The sequence below is a fragment of the Delphinapterus leucas genome, chromosome 5 (genome assembly GCF_059928025.1).
Source record: "Delphinapterus leucas isolate spDelLeu-1000000601 "Yukka" chromosome 5, BTC_Dleu_Yukka2, whole genome shotgun sequence".
Classification (NCBI taxonomy): domain Eukaryota; kingdom Metazoa; phylum Chordata; class Mammalia; order Artiodactyla; family Monodontidae; genus Delphinapterus; species Delphinapterus leucas.
The window spans coordinates 43,442,456-43,469,728 of NC_143133.1; the positions used below are offsets into that span (position 1 = coordinate 43,442,456).

The window sequence follows — 27,273 nt, forward strand, 5'->3', positions numbered from 1 at the left end:
ACTGCTGACTTCCTTCTGTGGGAAGAATACACCCTTCTCACTCTCATCTCAGCAACCTTGAACTTGCTGGTCTCTGCCTGAAAGAAGTTCCTTCTACCTCAGGCCACATCTTACATGTCAGCTTTTAGAGGGCTTCCCTGACCATCCCTATCACATTATCTTGTTTTCTCTATGGCACCCATCACCCTCCACACTACTCAGCTGTTCCCAAGGTTGTGGTCCGGTTTCCGCACTGGAAAGTAAGCTTCCAAGTGAAGGACCCTGCTACCTTTTCTGCTGTGTCACTAGTTCTCAGAACAGCAGGCTGCTCCCGGAGGGGATGAATCTCCTGCAAAGGGTTTTGGTGCCCAATTGCACAACTTAGTGGACTGTGTGTCCTTTCTCTCTTCCTCGACTTTGGTGATTAAAACTTTGGAGTGTCATGTGATATCTTGACCCAGCGCTCTATGATTTCTGCATGATTTATCTGAAAAGTTCTACTGCCAGAGGTTGGGGGTGGAGCCTTGAGGGTGCAGTAGGCGGAGCATTGAGGCTTGAACATCTGGAAGACACCGGTTCAGCCCTGCTCTGCCTCATCTAACTGCCCTGTCTTGCGAAAGCAACATCAGTGAAGTGTGGATTTTAAATAAAACGTAGGCATATGCTAGAGAACTTTGGCTCCCCAATTCTATTTTAGTCTCTTCGGTCTTTACCTTGGGAAGAGCAGCTGGAGCTGTTTCTGGCCCCATAATTTGAGGTCCAGATCCTAGACAGTGATGGCTCTAGGCCAGGGGCTCTGAAACTTGAACGTGCACGTGAATCGCCTCGATCGTCAGGCACCACTTCCAGAGCTTCGGATTCAACATGGCTGGGCAGGGGCCAAGAATGTGCAGTTCTAACATCTTCCCAGGTGATGCGATGCTGCTGCTCCGGGACAACGCTTTGAGGACCACTAATCTAAGCTGTGAGGCATCAGGTAATGATGGTCAGCACAACTCAGATTTGTACAGTGCTTTATCATTTACAAGCCGAGTTTTAGATGCATTACCTTATTCGCTCCTCCCAACAACCCTGAGAATATTATCAAGCCCAGTTTACAACTGAGGTTTGCAGTTGCACACAGAGGAAGTCCCTGACTCAACACCACACAGCCAGCCAGCCAGCCCTCCCCGGACTTCCTAGAGGGGTAAACATTCTAGACATCCAACGTCCACAAGGTCACCATGCCCTACACCCCTTAAGTCCTGTTACTCCGACATGAATGACCACAGTCACCTCCTTAAAGGGTTTCCTTCATTCATTCACTTCTGACTTGTCCTTCCTTTTTTTTTTTTTTTTAATCCATTTAATTCCTACTTTTCTTTCAAAGCAGCCTAATTGCACATCCTCCACAATGACTCCCAGGTTTATTCATCCAATAAACATTTATTGGCTGCATCCATGTGCCAGGAACTGTACAAAATGGCAGGGCTACAGTGGACATGGTGAACCCCATCTGAATCCGATGTCCTGTAGCAACCAGCACCATGTTTGCGGTAGCACTTACCTCAGTTAGTGGTCCCCCGTCAGGCTGCAGATAAACTCTGTGAACAGAGAGCACAGCTTATTTAGTTCTGTGCTGTGCACAGCGACTGACTGTGCCATGAATATTTTACATCAAGCCCGACAAGCTATTTAGCCATTTTTGTTGTATTTCACTTATCTGGTTAACCCTGACATGATAGCTGTCTCTTTCCCGAGTATTTACATTTTTATGTAGACGTATCTAAAATGAAGTGAAAATAAGCTTGTTGAAAATAATTGCAGTTTTGAAAGTACCCACTTTGCAGGTGATTCACCCCTCAAGAGCACAAACACTCTGTAATCCCTGATCTAATTCCCTCAAAAAGGTGCCAACTGTACTCTCAAGACCCTCACTTCATTTCCTCACCTGCCAAAAAGAAAGTTGTAAGTGAAAAGCAAACTACATCGTGCAGATACATTCCCTTCTTTTTCATCACTTTAAATATCAAACGACTCCAAATAAACTTTACTATGCTGTGCCAAAACGGTGCCTTTCATTAACTGGCCAGTGTGTGTTGCTTTTCTTTTCTTACTGAAATTTACAACAGCAAGGCCAAGCTTGCACTTGCGGAGCACTGCCTGTTACTAAGGAAACTCCTCAGATAACAGAAGCTCCCCTGGAACGCCAATTTCTTTCTTAACAACTTCCCCTCTCAACTGTACACATTGGATATTTTCAGCCATCACGTACATGGTACCATTTGCTTCAAACTGGTCCCGGATGATCATGATTCTGCTGCTCTTTTGACATACTAACTCCTTTTCTTTCCAATTCTCTGTGCTGTTCGACTGTACCCATAATCTATTCTTCCTGTACAATTTCCTGAGAGACAAGGGACAGGGCACATCTTTTCTGTAGAGTATATGAACAAATAGGACTGCCACTTATAAACACTTAATGTCGTGATGACCCAGGGTGTTGCAGTCTGACTGCTGAGTAAGTGGGGCATAGTCGTTTTATCTTTTCCTCTACAAACAACAAATAGTAAATATCTAAAGAGTATTTTTAGAAGCACCCGTTTTAGGAAGTTAGGTCTAACATCCACTCCTTTTCTGTAAAGATCTCTAAATAGGCCCTTTCAGATTTCCAAGTGTTATGAATGTGGGCTGTAATCCAGACCCTCCAGGTTCAGTGGCTTAGAACCAAAACCACTTACATCTCTCTCATGTATAGTCTAAGCTGAGTGTCCCAGGTTGATGGGCAACTCCACTCCACAGAGGCATTCAGGGACCTGGGTTCCTTCCCCACTGAGGCTCTGCCATCCAGTGAGCCCTGTGCATTTACCTGCATGGCTGGGAAGGGACCACACCTTCTCTGGGTTCCAACTGGTGGGAAACGGAGAGGTGTAGGGGACCCGTGATGGTATATACCCTTTGGTTTCCATCTCTTGGTGAGAATTAGTCACTTGGCCACATGTAACAGCAAGAGGGGCTTGGGAACGTAGTCCCCAGCGAGGCAGCTAGGTGCCCAGCCACAGCTCTATGCTTATGCCACAGAAGATGCTGGTGGACAACTAGAAGTATTTGGTAAAAAAAAAATATTTTCTTTTTTTTAAAATTAATTTATTTTTGGCTGCGTTGGGTCTTCGTTGCCGCGTGTGGGCTTTCTCTAGATGTGGTGAGCGGTGTCTACTCTTCGTTGCGGTGCGCAGGCTTCTCATTGCAGTGGCTTCTCTTGTTGTGGAGCCTGGGCTCTGGGCACGCGGGCTTCAGCAGTTGCAGCATGCAGGCTCAGCAGTTGTGGCTTGCAGGCTTAGCTGCTCTGCGGCATGTGGGATCTTCCCAGACCAGGGCTCGAACCCGCGCACCCTGCATTGGCAGGCGGATTCTTAACCACTGCGTCACCAGGGAAGTCCCTCTTATTTTTTTTTTATTTTATGGAAGCACTGTGAAACTGCTATACAGTTATTTTATTTTAAGCAAATCCAATAGGAAAAAAAATCAGATTTACATTAAGATGTTAAAGAACTATATTTATTTTAAACTGAAATAGACCTGAGAGATCATTTGGTTATTAGACGACTTGCCCACAGCAGCTGTTATTTCACTGACTTGTTTACTATCAGTCCTCCCCAGGAGGGCAGGGACTTTTGTTCATTGCTGATCCCAGCAGCTAGAGCAGTTCCTGACACATAGAAAGTGTTAATAAATCTTTGTTGAAAGAATAAACAGATGGAACTGAAACAGTCCAAAATGTAGTGATTTTAAATTATTTTGTGACTTTACATCCATCTCTGCTGAGTTACCAGGGATGGGAGGAAAATTTCTGAGGCTCTACCAAGTTTCTTCCATGTATACGTATAAAGAGTATAAAGTCTAACTGCTAGCCAAAGTACAAAGAAAATCTGAACAAGCTCTGAATGACTCTTGGTGTTTATACTTCTATCCCAAAGAGAAAGCTATGAGTCTGACTTATGTTGTGCCTCAGATTTTTTTTTTTAACCAAAGTACTGTCTTAAACTTGACTCCCAGATGTGAAAAGCACATGGTGTGACATTCAAATAGCTGCAAAATGAAGTACCTTAATTTGCTGAGAGATATTAAATGGTCTATGATCAAGACCCAGCCTATTTTTTTCCTCCAAAGACAAAAATCAAACATTTTTCTCCCATTAAAACCAAAAGAATAATTCAAATTAGACAGTCCTGTCACTTGTGAATTGGAAGTAAATTCTTATTATAGAGTGGGAAATTCACTCCACTGAATACAGTAGTAAATATTATTAAAATAAATTCAGTGACCTTTTTAAAAAAGATTATAAAATTGAATTTATTGAGTTTCACACAAGATGCACTTATAAAATTAGTACTGAATGCCATTTTAACAGAAGAAATGAACATTATTCCAAACTCCCAATATATTCTGCCAAAAAAAGATCTTTCAAACCTGACAGCACAGTAACAGAGTAATTCAAGCTGAACTGAAAGATATACCCAAATCATATTTTTGCTCTGATCAGGGCTGTGTTTGGCAAATTTATCCCCAAACTGTTCCCATTCCTCACAGACACTGTTCCTTATGTTGGTGAAGAGAAGATGGAAAAAAGAATAATAATCCTAAAACGGGCCTTCACTGAAACATACACAAAACAATTTAAAGTCTTTCATCTTTAAGTTAAAATAGTTCCTGGTTTCACAAAAGCGTTTCTGTACAATTTTCTTTTTTAGCCTACATAAACGTTAATTTCGATTTCTTTAGCTTTAATGTAAAACATTAAAATCCACTTTTGTTTTTCAGAGGAACAAGCCAAAGCATTAAAGCTTGCTTTTTCACATTTCACCCAGGAAACAGACCAACCAGCTACAATTTACCTTCTGCACATCACGTGCTGGAAATATCAGCACAAGAGCTGAACTTTAAAATGAAACCATCAAAGGAAGTTAACAGTTAACGGTTAACACCTGGACATTCTGAAATTAGACCCTGTAAAATTTTTATAAAAGTGCAGAAAGGTTCCTCAAGGTAAAGTGTGGTGGAAAATAACCTGTCCTATGACGTGGGCCACAAACCAGTGATTAAGCAGAAATGGAATACTGATCTCAAACAAAACCAAAAAGCACCTTTTGGCCGCTGTTCCCAACATCCCCGCACAAACACCTGTCCACACCCAGGCAGCCACCTGGACGCCCCGAACACCCCACTTCCCTTCCCCCACACAGCCTGCCCAGCCTGGCACAGGTGCACGTGACAGCCACACCTCCCCACACAACACAGGCCCGCCCAGGCGCAGGCACACAGGCAGACCCACCCATGCACTCCAGAAGCCGGAGCAAGATGCTGCCCCGTCCGCTAGAAGATGGACTTCAAAACTGTTGTTTGGAAAACCCACTTGAAGTCAACACCTTTGAATTTTGTACACTGACAGTTCTTCAGCCTGTTCAACACCAAATCCTTTTAACTGTAACAGTTTAGGAAGCAGTTAATTAGTTTAAAGTGAAACCAGTTAACGATAGTTAAAGTTAACGCTGCTCCGCTTTCTCAGCATAGGAAGTGCCTTCCTGTAAGGGAATTCCTATTTTATCCACTGCAATGAAACAATACACAGCTCACGTTTGCTGTAAAGAGTAAACTGAAAAATTATGAAACATTTTCTCAGTGATGCATAACTTTCATTAATTAATATTTTTTAAATAAACTGGCTTAGGGTCTTTTATTTTTTCTCTATAAAGTGCTACTATTCATCATGTCTTATTTAAGGTAGCTTTTTATTCTAATTCAGGTACATCTTCAAAGATTATTCTGGTGGTAAGAACACTTGACTTAAGTTTAATTATTATTATTATTTTTAATGGCTTGGCAGATGAAGTGACGTTTGAAAACTGTGGAAACAGAGTGAGGCTGGAAAGGGAGCATCGTGCTAAGAGCTTCACAGTTTTCCAGGTATATCCTTATACTGAAGAGGACTCACATCAAAATCCGATCTTCTGGAAGCACAGATTGACAAAGCAAAAGTGATGTCCGTGTTGCTCCTGTCGGGCCCAGAGAGATTCTGCTGCTTTGCCAAGCAGGAGGAACTTTTCCTAATCCGTCAAGTTTTCCAAGGAGTCAAGGCTGGAGGTCACTGCTGGCGGACTCACGTGACCTGACCTTCAGCCAGAGCACATCACTGGAAGAAGGACACTAAGATTTGCTTTCCATTAATAATTTAAGTTCTTAAATAAATATTTAAGTGCCATTTTCAGCATCTGTCCATCCTGGTAGCACAGCACGTGCTGCCCCGGGACTCTGTATCTTTGGCACACGCAGCTACAGAAATCAGTCAATTCGGTTTCCACAAATTGTGAACCTGTCTATCTCTAACAAATCTTTCTTTGAGGATCTGTGTTTCAATTCAGAGTTTTCTTGCGTTATGTCCTTCTCGTCACCGTCTGGAGTCGTCAGGAACTGATCAGAATTGCTTGTCACAAGTAGTGGTACGACATTTTCCTTTTGATGAAGAGGCTGGCTGGTGACTGAAGCAGACAGGTTTTCTTCTGTGGAAAAACAGATTCATTTAATTAGAAGAGGGTTTCCCCCCAACTTATAATAACCACAGGCTTACCAATATAGTGGTACTGAAAAGAAACGTTGATTATCCATGCTTTTGGATAAAGCGAGTAATAGCCAAATAGCATGCTGTATAAGCCCCAGAGTGTATAATGAAACTCAGAGGCTACACTATTTCTGTTTCCTCATCCAAAATTTTATATAAAAGCTATTATGTGGATCATGTCACACAAATAACACTGTTACCTGATTCTGGAAAGATCAGAACTCCTATGTAACAACCCTCCTCCTATAAAACCAATAATAAGATTGTTGCCAGAGCTGAAAAATTAACATTGTTTCCTAAACTCAGGGCATCAGGGCTAAGTAGACTCTAATCCATTCCACCTCTTATGTGTAGTCACATTAGACATAGTCAGCATTTCATGTCCAGGAAGTCCAAATCAGAAGTAAAAACAAATCAATGGACAAAACCTCTAATGTGTATTTTGGGCCATGGCGATCCTGAGCCTGGCCTGAGGAGCAGTGGTCTGGGGGCCTGGACCCACCAATCTCTGAATCATACATTCAGTCCTTATAAGAGCAGCTTCATCAAGGTAAGGATGACATACCACAAATGGTACATATTTAAAATGGATAATCTGATGAGTGTTGACACATATATACACCTGTTGAAACCGTTGCCACGGTTGAGACGATGAATACATTCATCTCTCTTGGTCGTCCCTCCCTCATGCTGTCCTTTGCTTCTTTTGGAACCTGATAGACTCCATGCTGTCTTGACAGCCAGCCCCTCTGTTCATATGCAAATTGGGCCCGAGCTGCCCGACTTGCAATATCTTCCTGAAAGGTCTCTGGCCAGTGGTCTCCTGACCTCCAAAACATCCTGACCAGACACAAAGGCACTCGCCCAAAATGCACTTCTTATTACAGGACTCTGGATCCAGTGAACCTGAACTGCAGTGCGTGCTACAGGCTTTATCCCCTCTTCAATTAGAGGCTTCTTGAAAGCAAGACTGATGGTTATTAGTTCCTTACTGTGCTGAAGGAGCCTAGCCTAACAGATCACATATGGACCCATTATGAACTATCCAGGTAGCTGAAACGAATGCAACCCCATATCACCAATGGTACTTATGTGTTCTTTAAAATTAAAAATTATTTTCAAGTTAATCACAAGTTTCTGTTCTACTTTAAAATAAAGCATACATGACGAGCATGGCTCTCTCTTCAGACTGGCCTCCGGCCCAGCTCTAGTCTCATCTCTTATTCCTTCCAGAACAAACTTGACGCTTGGAATACTGACCCACTAGTTCTCTTCTTTTTCAGGCCTCCACGATTCAGCCCACGCTGGTCCCTTTCCTGACGTGCCCCGATCTTCACCTGGGCCTATTTCTTCTCACCCTTCAGGATTTAGTTCAGGTGTCACCACCTCCAGGAAGGGCCCCTCTCCTGTGCCCTCCACGCCCCTGTCTATAACCTCACTCACCAATTTGGATTATCCACTTTTGTTGTCTCCCCTGTCAGTCTGTGAGGCGCTAAAGCATGATTTATTTACCTTTGTATCTCCAGCATCTCATATACTACCTGTCACACACATTGCCCCAGTTCTTCCTCCAAATCTTCCAGGCCAGAAGCCCTGGAATCATCCTCAACTCCTCTCCCATGGTACAACCTCACTGGCAAGCCCTGGGCCCCTCCTAACCCATCCAGAATCTGGTCAGCCTGCCCGCTCACATGCTGACCCATGCACTGAGCCAGGCAGCTCCCCACTGGCCTCCACCTCTGGGCTCACCCTTCTTTTCTTTTTTTAAAATAAATTTATTTTATTTATTTTATTTTTGGCCGTGTTGGGTCTTTGTTGCCACACGCGGGCTTTCTCTAGTTGTGGTGAGCAGGGGCTACTCTTCCTTGCGGCGCGTGGGCTTCTCACTGCGGTGGCCTCTCTTGTTGCAGAGCACGGGCTCTAGGCACGTGGACTTCAGTAGCTGTGGCTCGCGGGCTCTAGAGCGCAGGCTCAGTAGTTGTGGCGCACGGGCTTAGTTGCTCCACAGCATGTAGGATCTTCCCAGACCAGGGCTCGAACCCGTGTCCCCTGCATTGGCAGGCGGATTCTTAACCACTGCACCACCATGGAAGCTCTGGGCTCACCCTTCTTGAGGTTAATTTCCACAAAGACTGAAAACAGTCCTTTTGAAATGTCTGCGGGATCGTGTCACTCCTCCGCTCCAAGCCCTGCAACAACCCCTTCACACAGGAAAAGCTGAGATCCTTGAGAGCCCACAGGGCCCTGGGTGACCCGGAGCCCTGGGCAGCCTCTTGGACCCCCTTCCAGTCCCTCCCGATCCCGGGGGAGAGGCTGTCCCTTGACATGCCAAGCATGTTCCTGCCTGGGGCCTCTGGACGCATGGCCTGTGCCTGGGAGGCTCCTCCCTGGAAGGCTCGGTCTCTGCCCGGATGCCGGCTCCTCACGGCTGGGGAGTGCCCCCAACTCCCACCACAGTCCCTCTCCTGAGTCTGCTTTAGTTTTCTCCACAGCACTTACAGCCACCTGCCATAGTGCACATCCACTCCCTCTCTCTCCCCGATGGTCCAGCTCTGCCTGCCCCACTGCTGTATCCCTGGGCCTGTCAGGTAAGAGGTGCCCAACAATCATCTACCGAACAACCAACGAAGGAGTGAAAAAGCTCGGAGCACTGCGTTAGGGGCACCTGTGATGAGATCCACAGCATGAACATTAAAAATCAACAGCTAAGCAAAGCAAAATCCAATCTTGAAAGCACTGCTAAACATCGACTGAACAGTGATTTTTTTATTAAGTGGAGTTCAGACAATTAATTCATTATAGAATGATTCATAGAAGTGATAAAAAGAACCAAACCTACCTTGAGAGGGTTTACATTTATTTTGTGATTTACTGGATGGTTTGCTGGGAGCGCTGGTTGGGGGAGGGTTAAACAACTTTTCTTCCATTTTGGCTTCCTTCACGTACTGGCATGATTTTCCCAACAGGACAATGCTGTTCAGTACTTTCAGAGATATCAACCTAAAACCGGAAAGAAACGACCAACTACTGTAGGAGTCCCTCTCAGTCACTGGGCAGGTAGAGGGGAGGGAGAGAGAGGATCACCCAGGCGCTGCAGGGCCCAGTTCCTTATGCAAAACCCGAGTTTCTGGAGGTTTCTTTACCATGGGGGAACATTTTTGAAAAACTCCTTAGTTTTCTTTATAAGAAGAAATTATACTTAGAAGTCTCACCTGGTTCTAAATTGTTTGACATTTATTCTTTTATTGTAAAACAAATACATTTAGTCAATGCAGATAAAAACAACAACAAAAACTTATAATGCCACACTCCAGTGCAAATCACTGTGACATCTGGTATATTATCCTTCAGTCATTTTTGCTCTGAATGTACGTCTATTCATACTTCTCACTGTCCAGAAATGGGGTCTCTTCAGAAGGCAGTAGGGGACTGGAGTTCAGAGCGAGTGCAGAGACTCCAGGGGCCAAGTGTTTGAGTTCGAATCCTGACTCCACTGCTCAGGACCTGTGTGGATCTGAGTGAATTTCCTAACAAGTTAATCCATAAAGAGGTGGTTTCAGTAAGGTGCTCAGAGCAGTGCTGAGCACACAGAAATGCCAACAAAATTTGTTATTTTATTACCAGCGTTGTTGTTGACATGACAATACATCATGAATATTCTCCAGAACCGCTGGTGTTCCTTAATGACATTATCTTAATGGTCTCACAATGCTTCACTATATGGGTTATCGTATAACAAAGCCCCTCAAAGCCCTTAATTTCTGGTTACTTAGGCTATTTCTAAATTTTGCTTCTATTAAAAAGTTTCTGGTTAGGAAAACTTACGTTAAATCTGTGTTTCCTTAAGATAAATTCCAAAATACATAATTACAGAAGTGGGATTTCTGGGCCAAAAGGTATATAACCTTTTTAGGCATTTGAAACAAATCTGGCAAAAATTCTGAAAAAAACTCTTCACACTGGTATCGTCACACAAATAGGGGCCCTTAAATGGCACAACACCAAGGACCTCACGGTCAGTTCTACAGTGAGTGAAGACGGGGGTGGCTATTTCTTAGGCCTGATACGAAATCCTGGTAGTGACACGGAACTACGTGTCAGTGAGGGGAAGTCCGAAGAGGGACGTGGAAGGAGGTCAAACAAGAAGCAAACAGGCTTCCTTCACTCTCCCCGGCCTCCCCACTCCCTACTCCGGAGCACCGAGGGCCTCACATGGACCCAAGGCTGCAAGGACCTTCCGCGTGCATGCGCCACTCTTCCAGGTTTACCGCCGGCCCCAACTTCCCCCGCCCTCCTTACTCAGCCCTTCCACTGCTTCCTTGACACCACTAGGGGATGTCTAGTAGGATCTCAAGCTTACAAAAACCCAAACAGGACTCTTGTGCTCACAAGACTCCAGTGGTTCACCTCCCTCAGAGCTGAAGCCCAGGCCCTTCCCGGGGTCCGCCGGACTGCCGGCCATCCTTGCCCACACTCTCTGCCTGGCAGGGTGGAGATAAACAAGGAATGATACTAAGAACTTCGGAGGGCAGTGTGAGCATCTGTGCCAGGGAAGGAGGATCTCACGTTTTTTAATGGCAGTAACTGATGAAAGTTACCTTAATACAGTAAAGCATTTCTATGTTCATTCAAACAGTAAATGGTATGCAATCCGATCAGAACCACATCTTGCTCTGGGCATCACTGACACTGGCCGCGTAGCCTGAACGCGGCACTGAGGGCGTAGAAAGTTTATTTGTAAGTCACATACTTGGTGGAGATGGTGAAAACTGACTGCTCCTGGGATCCTGCATCAGGCACCTCTGGAGCACCTGCTGAGTCAGTTAGCAGGCAGACAGCAGTGTAGGAAAACACACCCAAAACGTGGAACTGGAAATACCCAGATGTCTCTGGAAAGCGGACCTCGTCCCAGGGGCAGATTCTGGGTGAATCTCTGGCTGAGGTCACTACCGCTACGCTTATCCTCTCCTTACTTTCTCCTCTCGAGATACTCAGTTCTGACTGCCGCCCAGAGCATGGCTCCTGATGCGCCACTGCACGTGAGCACAGGGACCAGGGATGGGGTCCCTTTCTTCTAAAGTAAGTGAACCTAAAGCTAGGCGGGGCTACTTTATCATAAATTCACGTCATGAAAAAACTAGCAGTGGCAAAAAATGCCTTTTTATATTATTTTCTTCATACCGCTTACTACTATCTTAAGGTATTTTAGTTGTTAATTTGTTACCCTTTGTCTTTCCCAACAAGATATAAGCCGCATGAGACCAACAAATCTGCAGATAAAAGTTTAACCAGTCACAGGCAGAGAAATGATACACTTCTGCATCTCCTTTGGGTTTATATGACATAGGCCTAGAGCATGCTAAATAATCAGTATGGCAAACATAGTAGAAACAAAGATTTTTTTAAAACACAGAACAATATCTGATTACAATGGCAGATTTTATCATAAAACATGGGTGAAACTTAAGTCCTAGGCAGAAAGGGCTTTAAATGCTTTCACTAAAAGATTAAAATTAAATCTAAAGTGCTATTAATACTACTACCAAACAGCATATTTAATTTAACTAGAATTTAACTGAGTCACAAATACATTTGCAGATACATGCTGTCAAGGGAGACCCAAGACAGTTGGGATGGGCATATTGTTATGATTTAGCTGCTATTAGCTTCCATCACATCTTGCATTTATACTTTACTGTATAACCAAAAACATATTCAAGAATGGTTAATCTTACCCGAAATAGAAGAGTATGACACAGGCGTAAGACAGGATCCCTTGCACTTTAATTGAGCTTGTTACAACTCTGATGAGCTAGCCAGAAACAAACCAAAACAACAAAACACATAAACAAAACATACAAACAGAGTTATTAGTTAATATTTAAATAAAGATTTCTCCATGTGGATTTTAACACTTTGGGCACATACCTGTGGCCTTTGTCTAAACTGAAGAAAGCAGTTCTAGTTTTGTTGATTCATATCAGAATCTGGCTGCTTGTGAAAGCTTCTGTGGTAGATTTGGATTCTTTAGACAAATCCAGGATGGCTGTGGCTAATGCCACGTTCAACTGCTGCCTCTAAAGTCAGGCACTATACCTAGCTCATGAATGACATGTTTACCTGTATGTTAATACATAGATGCAAATCAGCTGACTTTTAACATAAAAATTATTCTGGAAGATACAAACGAATTCATCTTGCTGCATGTGTCCCTACCAGAACTAGAAGCATTGAGTGGGCATTTCCCTTGCTCCTGCTGTTTCTGTCCTTTTTTCTTTGACTCTCTAAGAACCCCCAATGACTTGCAGGGGGAGAGAGAAAAGGGAACCTTAGGGGGTTTGTACTGTTTAAAAAAACTAAATACTATTACAAAATTAATTACTTAAAGGCCAGAAACGTTCTGCCTCCTTTGGATAGTTATGATGAAACACCTATTTTCTTACTTATCTCACAGAAACATAGGAGTAACAGCACTATCCTTGGAAGTTTGCTGAATAAATCTGGTGGGATCTGTTGCTGGAAAATGTTTACACATTATAGGTTCAGCTTAATAATAAGCCCACATATTAGGGTATAGGGGGACTGCTTGGTGAAAACAGAAAATCAGGGAAAATAACTGACCTTATCTAGTAATGTTATCATCAAATGGAAGGGTCTCTAAATAAACATCATAAGATACATTTTAAATGACATTTAAAAAATGCTTTTAATAGGGCTTCCCTGGTGGCGCAGTGGTTGAGAGTCTGCCTGCCAATGCAGGGGACATGGGTTCGTGCCCCGGTCCGGGAGGATCCCACATGCCTCGGAGCGGCTGGGCCCGTGGGCCTGCGCGCCCGGAGCCTGTGCTCCGCAACGGGAGGGGCCGCGGTGGTGAGAGGCCCGCGTACCGCAAAAAAAAAAAAAGCTTTTAATAAAAGAGCAATTGGGAGGAGATAGACAGAATGGGCTGCCATATAGTCAATAAAATTTCACGATGAGGAAAGATATGGAAGTCGTCATCTCTGTCACAGTCTCTAATGGGGAAATGACCTGTCGTACAAACATTTGTGATGGAAAGTAACATGGTTCTAGAATTTTATTCATTACTAGGAAAGGCAAACCAACGATCACATTCCAGGCTTAAACGACTTCATTTTTACCCAGTATATTATTAGGCAACTTTAAGATACATGTGTCCCAAGTCCAATTTCCTTGAGACCTTAACATATGATTTATTTTACTTTTCTTGGATATGAATTCATTCTAGGACCAACGGTAACATTTACAAGGAAACACTGCCACTCTTGGCCTTAATTAAAGAATTATCTTAGTTACTGAGGCCTCAGCTTATTCTTCAGGGCCCCAAGATTTCTGCCAAAGCTAGGGTGTCGTTCTGGTGCTCTGTGAGAAAAGCGCTGCAAAAGAAAACCTGCTGGATCCTCGCATAACTACGTAATCCCCTTTGAAACTACAGGAGGTTTCCCAGAAGTGTTCTGCTAATCAATTATTAATTAAACTCAAATCTTTTCATATAACAACCATAAAAACTTATTTAAAGAGTAAGACAAAGACTGAAGGAAAATCTAAAAAATCTACTAATTTAAAAAATGCATACTAATTATGAATCGAGTTTTCTGGCAAATAAGTTACTAGATAAATAATTATTATTTGGCAAAGCAGGGACACACTTAAATCCAACCACTTAACCAATCCTTTAAAAAAAAAAAAAAAGTCAGGCAACCTAGATTTATTCTCACACTGTTGTATCCTTTTTCCAGTTGTAGAAAACAAATGTAGAAAAATTTTAAATTCTATTTCATCAATCTCTTAAACCTTTAACAAATAACTTTACTCTTGAAAATTTTTCTGTTTTTCCAAAATTCTAGGAGCTCCTTTTCCCAAGCAAAAGAAAGCCAAATTAGTTAGTACATAATAAAAACAAGCTCCTAATACAACTGAAAACATTTAGGATGTGGTTATTAGAAAAGTCCTGCTGAAGTTTAAATAACATTAAATCTATTAATCATCCATCCTCTAAAAAAAAGTTATGCAAGCTGGTCAAAACTACAGTTGGTATAATCTACAGCTTCTTTATACCTCTCTTAGTTAATTTCTATGGGACTCTGCATTATAAGAGAACTTCAGATGTCCTTTGACAAAAAGGTGGCATTTGTTTTGATATGAGAATAGGTAGCCAAAAAGGAATATAGGGACTTCCCTGGTGGCGCAGTGGTTAAGAATCTGCCTGCCAGTGCAGGAGACACAGGTTCGAGCCCTGGTCTGGGAAGATCCCACATGCCGCAGAGCATCTAAGCCTGTGCGCCACAACTACTTAGCCTGCGCTCTAGAGCCCACGAGCCACAGCTACTGAAGCCCGTGTGCCACAACTACCGAAGCCCACACACCTAGAGCCCATGCTCTGCAACAAGAGAAGCCACCGCAGTGAGAAGCCCATGCACCCCAACTAAGAGTAGAGCCCCCACTGGCTGCAACTAGAGGAAGCCCGTGTGCAACAACAAAGACCCAACACAGCCAAAAATTTTTTAAAAAACAACAAAAAACCCCCCAAAACCGCCCCAAAAAAGAATATAATCATATATAAGTGCAGCCAGCAAATCTTCTTAATTAACATTATTACAGCCTTAATTAAATATTATAGTAACTATATGCAAGGCTGTTCTGAGCAATTCATTAAAATATCAGAAGTTGATGACTAATTTTTTTGGTTGATCTAGTAAATTTCAGTGCTATTATTTAAAAAATATATATGATATTTCCTGTGTATAGCAGTAGAAAATCTCCTTGTAAAAACTTCGGAAAAAATTTAAGAAGTAGTGCTTATAACGAACACAGAGTATTTCTTCATTTGTGCGTACCAAATTTATCTATTTCATCTGTTGCCCAATTTTTACTACTACAAATGCCACTGCGATGCATAACCTTGCCTATAAATCATCATGTGCCTTTTATAACTATTTTCTTAGGATAAATTCCTAGAACTGGAATTACTTCATCAAAGCATAATACCGTCACAGTGCCCTTTAGAAACGCTGAATCAACTTATACTTCCACCAATATGTGTTACAGTGGCCACATCAATGCCTACCACTAGGTATTTCCACTCTAAAAGAAGCATCGTTGCCAAATGAATACGCAAAAATGAATATTCTCCTTGTCAGGAAAGCCATTACATAAAATAGAGCCTTAATATCATTTACCTATTGGATGGCTCAAAATCCAAAAGGGAGATACTATAAAACAAAATTTCCTTCTAAGTCATGTACCTTTAATTTTTATATCAAGTCCTTTTAAAACAAACTTATTGATAATCCATTTATTAATATTCTATAATGACAGTCATCTCGTCATAAAAAAGGGAAAAGAAGTACGGACTTACTAGAACAGCTAGTGGGAGAGGAATAAACCCCATCCTCCGTGCCACGGAGTCACTGTGATCAGTATATGCCTAGACAGAGAAAGGGGAAAAGGATTTACGGGATTCAACAGCGTTTAAAAAGTACAATTCACTCATCGCCAGCAAATGTTATAAACAGGTGAGGCTGTGAGCGAGAACCTAGCACCTATAGTGTAATGTGGTAAAATGATGTGGTCACCTAAGTGTTCATAAGAAGTTTGAAATACAAAGTTGCATAACTGTTACAACACTGCAGAAACCATACCCTATGTAATGTTACATATTAGTATTATTTTTATTATTTTGTAAACATTTAGTGTCAAGAACAGAGATAAGTAGGAAGTTTACCTAGCTTTCCCTTAATTAATATCCCATGCTGAATTAAACCATTGTTCAGTTAACTTCAGACTATGTCTTCAATATAATACTCACATTTTTCTGTCGACTGCTAACAAGGTCAAAAGCAAGGCTGGCTCTATATTCACTGTAGACCTGAAGACAAGTAAGAAAGAAATATTACATAATATAGTGCAAACATACAACGTGGAAAGATTTACCTTGTAGATAAGATGTTCAATAACTAGCCAGAAAGAAGGTGCTACTAACTAAGCGACATCTGGGTAGTTTTTTCTCTTATTCGTTTTCCTACAATAAGGGAAAAACATAGCCTCAATTCTCCCAACTGGTAAGTTCACAGGCTTTGTAAAGGTTTCTCTTAAAGAGGGATAAATATTCAACGATTACGATCCTGAGAGTTTAGAATCTGGGGAGGAGTGGTTATATTTTAAGTAGTGTAAGGCACAGAAAATAATTCTGAAAATTTAAATTAAATGAACACTTTAAAAATTATTATTACTGTATATCTAATGATAATGATGCCTTCTTAGAAAAATGAATGCTAAACATGATATAAAGCTGAGTTAGAGAATATAGTTATGAAGGCACTTGTATTCCACTAAAAACTGCACGAAGTATTAGAATCAAGCCTATTAGTTTTGACTTATGTTGCTGAGAAAATGATCCCATGAAAAGGGATTCTTGTTTGGAGGAAGCCAAGAGAGTAAAGGGTAAAATTACTTTATCACCGTTTATGCAAAGAAGTGCAAAATTATATTTTATTCAAGTATATTAAAACATTCAGAAACCCCATAATCCAATCATCACATTGTAGCAGCTGCAACTGCATTACATTTTAAGTCTTTGCCTTTTGAAATAAAATAAGCATCAGAGTTAAGACAAAGCACAACCAAACCAAATCTAGATAACTGGTGAAATTACTATTCATTTTGGGCCTGAGGTAGGAATGAGGACTGCACTAGAAAACTTGCCTACGTTTTGTTTACAACAAGCCTAAAGTCCCATTTCTATTTCTGGAAATTCTACAGAATACCTGGTTATAATATAAAACAAATCTCTCAAAGTTCCAGCAAACGCTTTCACTAGAAAAATATAAGGCTCTTGTCTTCTAGGACTTATCAGAAACCTATTCATAATCACAGAAAAAGAATCAATTTTTAAATATAAAATATTAAACAATCTAGGCAGAGAGAGAAGTTTTGATATCTAATGTTTTAAATAGAAACAATGTGATTTTTAAACAGTTTAAGTAGACAGATTATGATGGTTATTAACAGTTTATAATGGTTTTGAGTTACTGACACCCCGATCTCAACTACTGGTCAATCTATACCTCTACCCAAATGTATGGAACCAGAACTGTTTAATATTGAAATAATGTACTTTCAGTAGTACAATTATTTTTAGAAATTTAAAATTATAATTCTAACTTTAAAGTAGTAGTACTTTTCTATTTTTCTTCATAAATGCAGTAAACTTAAAGTTGCTCTTCTACAACTTTATAATATTAACCAGAAGTCAACAGCAAACACTGAACTGCTTATTAAAATACATACATCTGCAGTAATGTCATTGAACTTTGTGATAAAGGCATGTTTTACAATATCCACAGCGATTTCTGATGTAACCACCATACAGACATCTGGAAACAACACCCAGAGATGATCTATAAAGTAGGGGAGAAGAGAGACAATTAAATCTCTTAATATGAAGGGAATCCATAATATCCTATCACAGGCTACCACAGAAACCTGCAATCTCCACAGGGCAAAACTATAACGTTTTCAATAAGTGATAATAGAGAGAGAACCAGCATTCAATTAATTATCAGAAGAGCCCTATTTTATCCAGATAAAGGATAAGGCACTCAACAAGTATTTATTCTGTGCTTCCTCTGTGCCAACCCCTACTGAAGGGGGCACAGTGGTGAGCAGAGCCCCTGGCTTCCTTCCGGACCAGCACGGGAGGACTGGTGGGACGGCTAACTAAGCAGGCTCCTTGTAAAACTCTCTGGCTGCCTTAATGTGACAGTGAATAACTACTAGGAACATGTGCTGAAGTCAACTGAACAAATTGTTTTCCCTCCTTGATCACTAAGACTTAAAGATACTGATCAATCATTTATTTCACTGTCATACAGATGTTATTTGTCAGATTTGCTCACCTTTACCATATTTATTAGAATGTCAATTCAGTACCAAGTACGTGACAAAAAAATGCCAACAGATAACCTCCTTAGACCTTGAAGAAGGATATGAGTGGGACAGAGCAAGAAAAGGATCGGAATTGTTGGCAGGGACCTGTAGCAACCCAGCACTGGAAGCTGGAAGGTGGGGTGGAGAGAGCACAGCTGGGGCTCTGCCTGCTGACAAGACAAGGCAGTCTTAGGGAGTTTCACATCCTGTTGAGGTTTGGGGAATCAGGGAACCTCGTTCAACAATAAACTCTGCCACTGACTGGCTAGATGATGCTGGCAATTACCTAAGTTCCAGTTTCCTCATCTACAAGATAGCAGTATCCACACTTCACCATTATGAGAATTAAATGAGACAATGATGTGAAGTGCATAGCAATGGGCCAGACATACAGGAAAGCTTGTACTATTTCTATGTTATTCATCATCTTGGGAATTTAGGGTAAGCTTCCGTAAGTGGTATTTGGTTTAAAAAAAATTTTTTTTAAACCTAAAAAAAACAAAAACGAAGAGTGAAAGAATGATGAATTTACCAACAAAGAAGTGCTCCTCTTATCATACTCACAAAGAAAACTAAGACAACTTGTTGAAAATCAAGTACAAATGAGAACACGACTTTAAACATCCAGCTGTCAGCAGGTTTAGGGATTACTATCCTGGGGCGCAACAATACCGCTGTTTAGGGACTGCTGATCCCACGCGGGCTCTGCTGGGACCAGCCACACTCGCCCGTTACTGCCTCTCATGGACAACTGTTAGCTGACTTAGTTATAAAGCAAGAATCCAGCTATGCAGAGAATCTAGGTGTGTGTGTGTGTGTGTGTGTGTGTGTGTGTGTGTGTGTGTGTGTGTGTGTGTGTGTGTGTGTAGGAGGGGCTTTGCTACCACAGGTCAAGTAGCCTTTGGATCTATTCAGATGAGACGTCAAGCCACTGTTAAGATATACCATTTGATTGTATGCTTTCTACAAGAAAATAACTTCTGGAAATATATTTCCAAGATCACATATCTCATTTTACATCTGTTTCTGATGTTTCACACACACCTGAAAACTAACAAGAAGTTATTAAATACCTATAACATGCACGGCATTGGGGGTACTAAACTGCAAAACATGACCTCGATGCTTAAGAACAAGGTTATACAGAAATGTCAGACGTAAAAAATTCTAAATTACTTGAGATACCTGATCATTTCCCACCAAGCTGACTTCAGCACCACCAGACTGCGTTATAATTACCTATCTATTTCCTCTATTAGCTTGTGATTCCTACGCACATCTTAGTCCTTCTTACCTGTGCCAGTGCCCAGCACATAACATATACTTAGTGAATGTCTGCGAGCTGAATGACTGATGAAAATTCATGGAATCTCAACAACTTCCTTGCCAGCCTTGATTCAGAGAGTGTAAGTAACAAAGTTTACTGCTTTACATTATATTTCTTTAATTTATCTTTATTCAAAATGCTAATTCATAGGCAGTGAATGAGTAAAAGATAAATTTTAGGAAAGAGTAAAAGTTCTTCTGGTGAACCCGTAAAATGAAAAAGATCTGACTGTATTTAGATAACCACAGCACACTACAGTTAGAAAAATCAGCAAAGAGGCTTGGAAGCTGCAGTGCTCGACAGGGTCCACTCACCCACTGGGTACACAGCTCTATAGAGATGCTGTGTGGCTCACAGGAAATGACGGGCCAAACACCACGGCACGTGGTCTGGCTCCCACCATACCACAGAAAGCACACTCAATCTGTCCTACTGGAATGGTTATTTCCAACACCCAAAGAGTTGAACAGCTAAAAATTTTGACTTTTCTGCAATATTCATTTTATTCCATGGAAGAGAATGATTTTTGGTTCAAGAGTAAAATTGGAAGGCACCGTATTTGTTAAGAGTTACTTACCTGGATTCCAAGAAAATTGTTCCATGTTTCTTAGACACACTATTAGCAAAAGCACATAATTTGTAAATCGTTCTTTAATATCTGAAAGAAAATTTAACAAATAGTAGATATATAACAAATTGTATATGAATAACAATTATATAGTATGTATCTAAAATAACTTTCTTTTAGTCGGAGCATGATGAAATTATATATGTAAATGTGTGTAAAATTAATGTATTATAAAATATATATAAAATGTCTGTAAAATTATATATAGGGTGGTGCTACGTTGGTAGGCCATCTACTTCTTTCACCAACATAATTCTAGTATGGAAATTCCGGTTTTCTACAAACTTCAAAAAATATTCAAGCCATCAATCTGCTCATACTGAGTCAGACTGCTCCAGTGGTCTTTGGGAACGTAAGAAAACTATTTTCATTTTATAGAAGAAGAAATAATAGAAGAGTGTAAAATGTAAGACTTTGGGTAACATAAAACCCCTGCTTCCCAGACTATTTCCGATCTGGTAAATAGTAAGCATACAAGTACCGACCTGATGAATCCTTCAGCTAAGAAAGTGCTAGTATTACAATAGCATTACTAAGGATATATGTGGAACTTAGGGGAATAAAACGAGCAAAAAATTAGGTTTCATGATATTTACCGTAAGTTACTAAGTATTCTGAGCTTAGTCTGAATGAATTTAATAAAAGCAAATAAGTAAATTCCTGCTAAAGGCTAGTTTACACATTTCACTTTTGAAGCTGTTATCTTCTTATCAGAGTCTAAGATACTATGTAACCAAAAAATGGAATGAAATAAATCTGTCTGTGGTAAGGCTGGTACATCCACGTGTTGGGTCTATGCAATGGTAGGGCTGTGGCCAGAAGCCATCACGCATGTAGTGCCCATCTCAAAAGCCTGTACACATCTGTCATTTCCCTAATAAATCTAATATCTCAGGAATTCAACTGTGGGACCCCCTATAGCCCTCTGCGTTTCAGTTTCACTCTGAAGTCCTTCCTGGGACAGCTTTGTTCTTCCTTTCTGATTTCCACCTTACCCTGTCAATCTAGAGCAAATGATTTGGACTTTTGTTCTACAGCTAAACCTTGGCCTCTGTAAGTGAGCTGGCGTTTTCCATGTGTCTTCTTCCCTAAATTCCTGAACTCTCTCTAGTTAGTAGCAGTACCTCTTTTCTAGGGTCGCTTGGCTCCTAGCCCCTATTTGTGAGGAGTCTGAGCTGTACCTTTACTTCTTCAAAGGCTAGGGGTCACAATTTGCTGTTCTATTATGAATCCATAGCGTTATTTCTTATGAAATGCCATGTTTTGGGGTATAAGCTCACAGCACAGTGAGTCCCAGGTGAAGAGCAGAGGCGTGCCCCCTCGAAGGGCACTGCAGAATTGCAAGGAAGCACACTGTGGAGTGTAAAGCACACATGTTGTGACTAGTTCTAGATCACATTTTCAACTTATTCTGTGATTTCAAACGGGAGTATAGGTTAAAAGAAGCTGAGAAGGGCTTCCCTGGTGGCGCAGTGGTTGAGAGTCCGCCTGCTGATGCAGGGGACGCGGGTTCGTGCCCCAGTCCGGGAAGATCCCACATGCTGCGGAGCGGCTAGGCCCGTGAGCCATGGCCGCTGAGCCCGCGCGTCCGGAGCCTGTGCTCCGCAACGGGAGAGGCCACAAGAGTGAGAGGCCCGCGTACCGCAAAAAAAAAAAAAAAAAAAAAAAAAAAAGTTGAGAAAAGCCTGTCCTAGAATAATTTCCATCATAATCTAAATTAAAATGTATTCTCTGCTACTTATGCATAGTTAACTGTGGGACTTAATTTATGGGACTAATTAAATTTGTTCATGTACTTTCAGTTGGAATTCTGTACAGTTATTCACAGAGCTGCATCTATACGTGTGCTAAGCCCTTTGGATTTCTAATTTCCATTAACAAATTTAGCAAAGAAGTGTACTTATTTCTGACCTTTCCACTTTCCATGATACTGACTTGGTTCACTGCAGAATTATCTGGAAAGAAACTGCCTTGTGAAATTTAAAATAGTATTTGAGATAATCCAACATAATCTTTATGAAGTCTTATATAATAAAACAAAAACAAGAGCAGTGCTTAAATTAATCATATCTGATTCTTGGACACATGGTAGCTGCCGGCACAGAGGAAACCTATAATCATTTCAATTGTAAGAATACTGATAAAAGGGGAAAAACTCCTTTTTTTTTTTTTTTTTTTTTTTGCGTTATGCGGGCCTCTCACTGTTGTGGCCTCTCCCATTGCAGAGCACAGGCTCCAGATGCGCAGGCTCAGCGGCCATGGCTCACGGGCCTAGCCACTCCGAGGCATGTGGGATCTTCCCGGACCGGGGCACGAACCCGTGTCCCCTGCATCGGCAGGCGGACTCTCAACCACTGCGCCACCAGGGAAGCCCAAAGCTCCATTTTATTAGGGGGATATTTAAGGTCAAATAGATTTTAGAAAAGCAGACTATTTCAAAATACTGTAGAGATTAATAAAAATTGATAAATTCTGGTAGATAAATGCATTTTACACTATGAGGGACGTGAAAGGCGGTAAGTTTGAAGATTAAAAACACAATTAAAAAAGCACTCATTTATCAATCTAACTATGAAAATGAGGCTGCTATGTGGCTATTAAAAAATCCCACTATGTTTCATTCTTGTACTTTCACAACTTTGTTTTTTGTACATTTAAATAATTTACAGACTTGACTTTTAAAATTTGAGCATCACTAAAGTATACCGAAATTCTGACACAGTTCCTCTGCAATAAAATAAAACCTTACATAAAGAAGTAACATTTTTTAGAATAACAGATTCTGATAATGATAAGATGTAAATATGTTGCTGACTGAATGATTTATCTATTTACAATATTAATAATGCAATCCACAACGTATTTACATCATACCTCATCTTCAGAACACAGTTTTGACTTGGATTGAACTCACATTAATCAAAAAGTGAAACTCCTACCAAAATGGGAATGTTTTCTCTTAATCTTTATTAATGAGCTTAAAAACACGGGTGATTAATGCTTTAAGACTATTTCTGATATTCAAATTATTAAGCTCCTTTTTCCTCTTCTAAGTCACCACTAACAGGGGTATACTTTAACATATTTACAGTCACAATTTAAATGTGCAGTGAGTGACTCTTTAATTTCCAACAGTCATTCAAATTAATGCAGGTACTCAGGCTTATGTTAAGAGAGTTAAACAGAATCACCCTGAGCTGGAACCTTACTTCAGACCAATGTAACTCCTGCAGGATCTTTCTGAACGTACAGTTCACATTGTCAGTGGGTTAACAGCTATGTAAAACATTTCATTTTAAGAACCCAGGTCAGAAAGGTCTAGGTTCCATACTCAGCTGGGGCATACAGTGACATGATGTGGAAGAAAGGACAAAATGTTAAAAGTTGGGTTTTATTAACTAAACTCTATTTCGTGTGTCCTCAGGTAATTCCCCTAAAGACAATGTACAGTCAGGCAAGAAACTGAAAGGGATAAAGTCACTCTAAAATTTCCAAACCAAGTTTTCAACGTTAAACTAGCATGAGGTACTAAATTTGATTCCATGAACACGGCAGCTCAGTTTCCCAGGGAAATTCACAGGGAAAGAAATAGCTGGTGTGTGGCCGACAGCATCCTGTGGACTGGCTCTCATTTCACAGCTGCTAATGCACGTGGAGGAGGCAATAAACCCAGTCACCACGTGAAAGGCAGGCGTTAGTGACTCCTTACCTATTCCTTTAATATCTGAGTACTGCCTGCAACATCAGCGAAATTGTCAACGACAGATTTTTCTTTTTCTTACTTGGGAACAGGTTTTAAAATTCTACCTTAGGTAAAATTAATTTCTTATAAAACTTGAAGGGAGACAGAAGGGGGTACAAGGCAGATCACCCTGCATTGTAACGTGAATTATTTTACCTCTAACAAAAAGCAAAACTTTTCATGCTGATTACTAACCATTTTAAGCCAAAATACACTTCTGAATTCCTTATAGACTCACATGCATTGCTTTATTAATATGCTACTGTTTTCAGAGTTTTCTTAGAGCTGAAATGTTGAATTCCTTATCTTTCTAAGCTAAGAGATTAAAATTTGGGGGACTTGTTTATAAAAGAAAGGAAAAAGGGATATTAATTATATCAACATACTGGCGATAAGGTTGAAAATCGTTCACAATCTCCTCCTCACGATAAAGACTGAAAACCCTTATAACTTAAAGATCTGCATGTCTAGTTTAAAGCTCTACAAAGAGTGCCTACTCAAACCAGGTTATTAATTTAAATACAAATTATATGATTTCTGCTACAAGTGAAATTCTTATAGTTGAAGCAATATATTCTGGAGTTAACTCCTGAAGCTGAGAAGAGCATGCCCCTTCCCTCCTATCCCTCCCCTCCTCTTACATTTCAAATGTAAAGAGCTTGGCAGCACACGTTTGAAAGAATATTACTGCACAGAAGACACCGTGCCGACTGCCCTTCAGAGCTCTGAGATCTAAGGTCTATCACTGCTCCACAGAATTATCTAAAGTTTTTCATTAGTTCTTTCTGTCCCTTGCCTAGCTATCAAATCTCCTATAATTCTAAACACTCCTTTGCTTTAATATATTCATATGCCATTATTTTCTTTGTCTAATATACGTACAGCAAAATTTATGTACAGTGAAATTTTACTTTGAAGTGTACAATTTGACTGAGTTTTGATGAATGCATAAGCTATGCCACCATTCCCATCACTAAAATATGAACAGCTCCATCACTACAGTAAGTTTCCTTGCTCCCTTCCCAGTCAACCCCACTGCCAGTAAGTAATCACTCTTTTATTTCTATCATCATAAATTAATTTTATTTGATCATAAACCTCATAAGTATGAAATCACACAGTAGGTACTTATTTGTGTCTGGCCTCTTTTCACTCAGCATGAGGCTTTGGAGATTCATCCATGTAGCTGAATATACGTAGTTCTCTCTAACTGCTGAATACTGTCCCACAGTGTAGATATACCAGAATTTATTTATCCACAGTGTAGATATACCAGAATTTATTTATCTGCTCTCTTCTTAATGGGAGGATTTGGGTTGTTCCCAGTTTCGGGCTATGAATAAAGCTGCCATTACAATTCTTTACAAGTACAAGTCCTTTTGTGAAACCGTGTTCCCGCTGGTGAGTGACAGGGTAGGTCAATGTGTAACTGTGTAAGAAACCGCCAAAAGGTTTCCCAGAGCAGCTGCAGCAATTCACATCCACCATCAGTGCGGGGCACTCCCCAGCGTCACTGACACACACTGGCAGCCACAGGACCAGCCATTCCAGTGGGCGCGTGGTGATCTCTCACTGGCTTTTTCACCCCTGTTTTCCACCATAGTGCAAATGGCAACATGGTGAAAGAGAAAAGTAATGTCTTCATATTCTTATGAAAACAGTTTTGACTTTGCAGACTCCCTGGAAGGGTCTTGGGACTCCCCTCCAGGGTTCCATGGGCCACACCTTGAGAACCAAGACACTGTGCTGCTATGACTATCCTAACTATGTAAGATAAGGTTTCTGGGGATAAATTTTGTGCCCTCACACATCTTAGAATTAGAAAGGAGGCGGTAAGGCACAACTGAAAAAATATAGAACTAAGAGCCAATCTGAGGTTTATCATCAGAATTCTCTTAGTAGCTAAGTGAGTGACCTTAGGGAAGTCAAATTACTCTCTGTTTCAACTTTCACATCTGTAAAATGGAGTAATATCAGCTGCTCCTAAGAAATTTCTGGATCAGTGAGAAGCTTCTGAAAGTATGGTAAGGTGAGATACCAATACCTGTAATTTTTTACTATCTTAAACATCCTGAGATTACAATAACCAAAATAATCAAAAAAATACTTAGTAAAGATGCTGAGAGAATAAAAGCAAGCACAGCTTAAGTCAAAGAAAACAGTGGCCCATAGGAAACGTGACATTAGAGTTTCAGAATGAGTTACAAAATAATACTGCATAAAGCTGCAAGTAGAATCTGATTGTACATACCGCTATTTGACATTTGAAAAAGATTGTTCTTTTCAAACTTCTTGAAAACACTTCCTTTAATTTCAACAAACTGAAATAGTAAACACAAATATCATCTTCATCATTAACACAGTTTTAAAAATGGACATGCTACATACAAAACTTCTTAGGGAATAAATAACATTTAGGAAAAATAATTTTTTCCCATTCAGAATACTGCTGTTAAATACCATATAACCTCAAGTGTAAATGTAAGATAAAATCTCACACTTACATTATTAGACATCATAATAGTAAGCAGGGACTTGTTGTGTGAGTTAAAAGCCACGTTGAGAGTTGTTGCCTGAACCATTATAAGGATCGCATGCAAAACTAGCAGTAAGTGATGTCAAGGAAAAAACTTAAGTTTGTTTTCAGTTTCTATTAATAGATAATGCTATAAAATCTTGCAAGTTTACAATGGGGAAAAAAGATGACTATGCTTTCTAAATCAAGTCTTACGTAAGTATTTTATTATCTTTGTAATTCCCCTATTAGCTATAGTTGATATAAATTTGATGGGATAAGATGTATGCAACTCATATGAAACAAAACAAAAGCAGAAATGAATCCAGTCATTTAGACTGTGAGTCCTGGAAAACAGTTGTCTTGTTCTTTCTGGATCTTTGGCATTTGGTACAATGCTTGGGAAACAGGATCTCAGAAAAGTTTATTAAGTAAATGGAATAAACTATGGTAAATACTGAAAGAAGAGACCTAGATATATACATTGTGAATTAAGATAATTTGCATTCTAAAATAGAAGAGAACACAAAGTAAAAGTTAG

General features: G+C 40.5%; 1 protein-coding gene across 1 annotated transcript in view; it reads right to left on the bottom strand.

The window, feature by feature from the left end:
• Window positions 1-4,284: 4,284 nt before the first annotated feature.
• Window positions 4,285-27,273, bottom strand: part of TAPT1 (transmembrane anterior posterior transformation 1) — a 64,386-nt gene continuing 41,397 nt past the window's right edge. The window contains exons 6-14 of the mRNA XM_022566943.3: window positions 26,722-26,819; window positions 26,469-26,538; window positions 20,425-20,505; window positions 17,882-17,991; window positions 16,401-16,460; window positions 15,951-16,019; window positions 12,310-12,386; window positions 9,414-9,574; window positions 4,285-6,515 (exon numbers count right to left, since the gene is read on the bottom strand). Coding sequence (XP_022422651.2) covers window positions 6,298-6,515; window positions 9,414-9,574; window positions 12,310-12,386; window positions 15,951-16,019; window positions 16,401-16,460; window positions 17,882-17,991; window positions 20,425-20,505; window positions 26,469-26,538; window positions 26,722-26,819 — 944 coding nt within the window. The 3' untranslated portion in view covers window positions 4,285-6,297. The remainder of the gene's footprint in view (window positions 6,516-9,413; window positions 9,575-12,309; window positions 12,387-15,950; window positions 16,020-16,400; window positions 16,461-17,881; window positions 17,992-20,424; window positions 20,506-26,468; window positions 26,539-26,721; window positions 26,820-27,273) is intronic.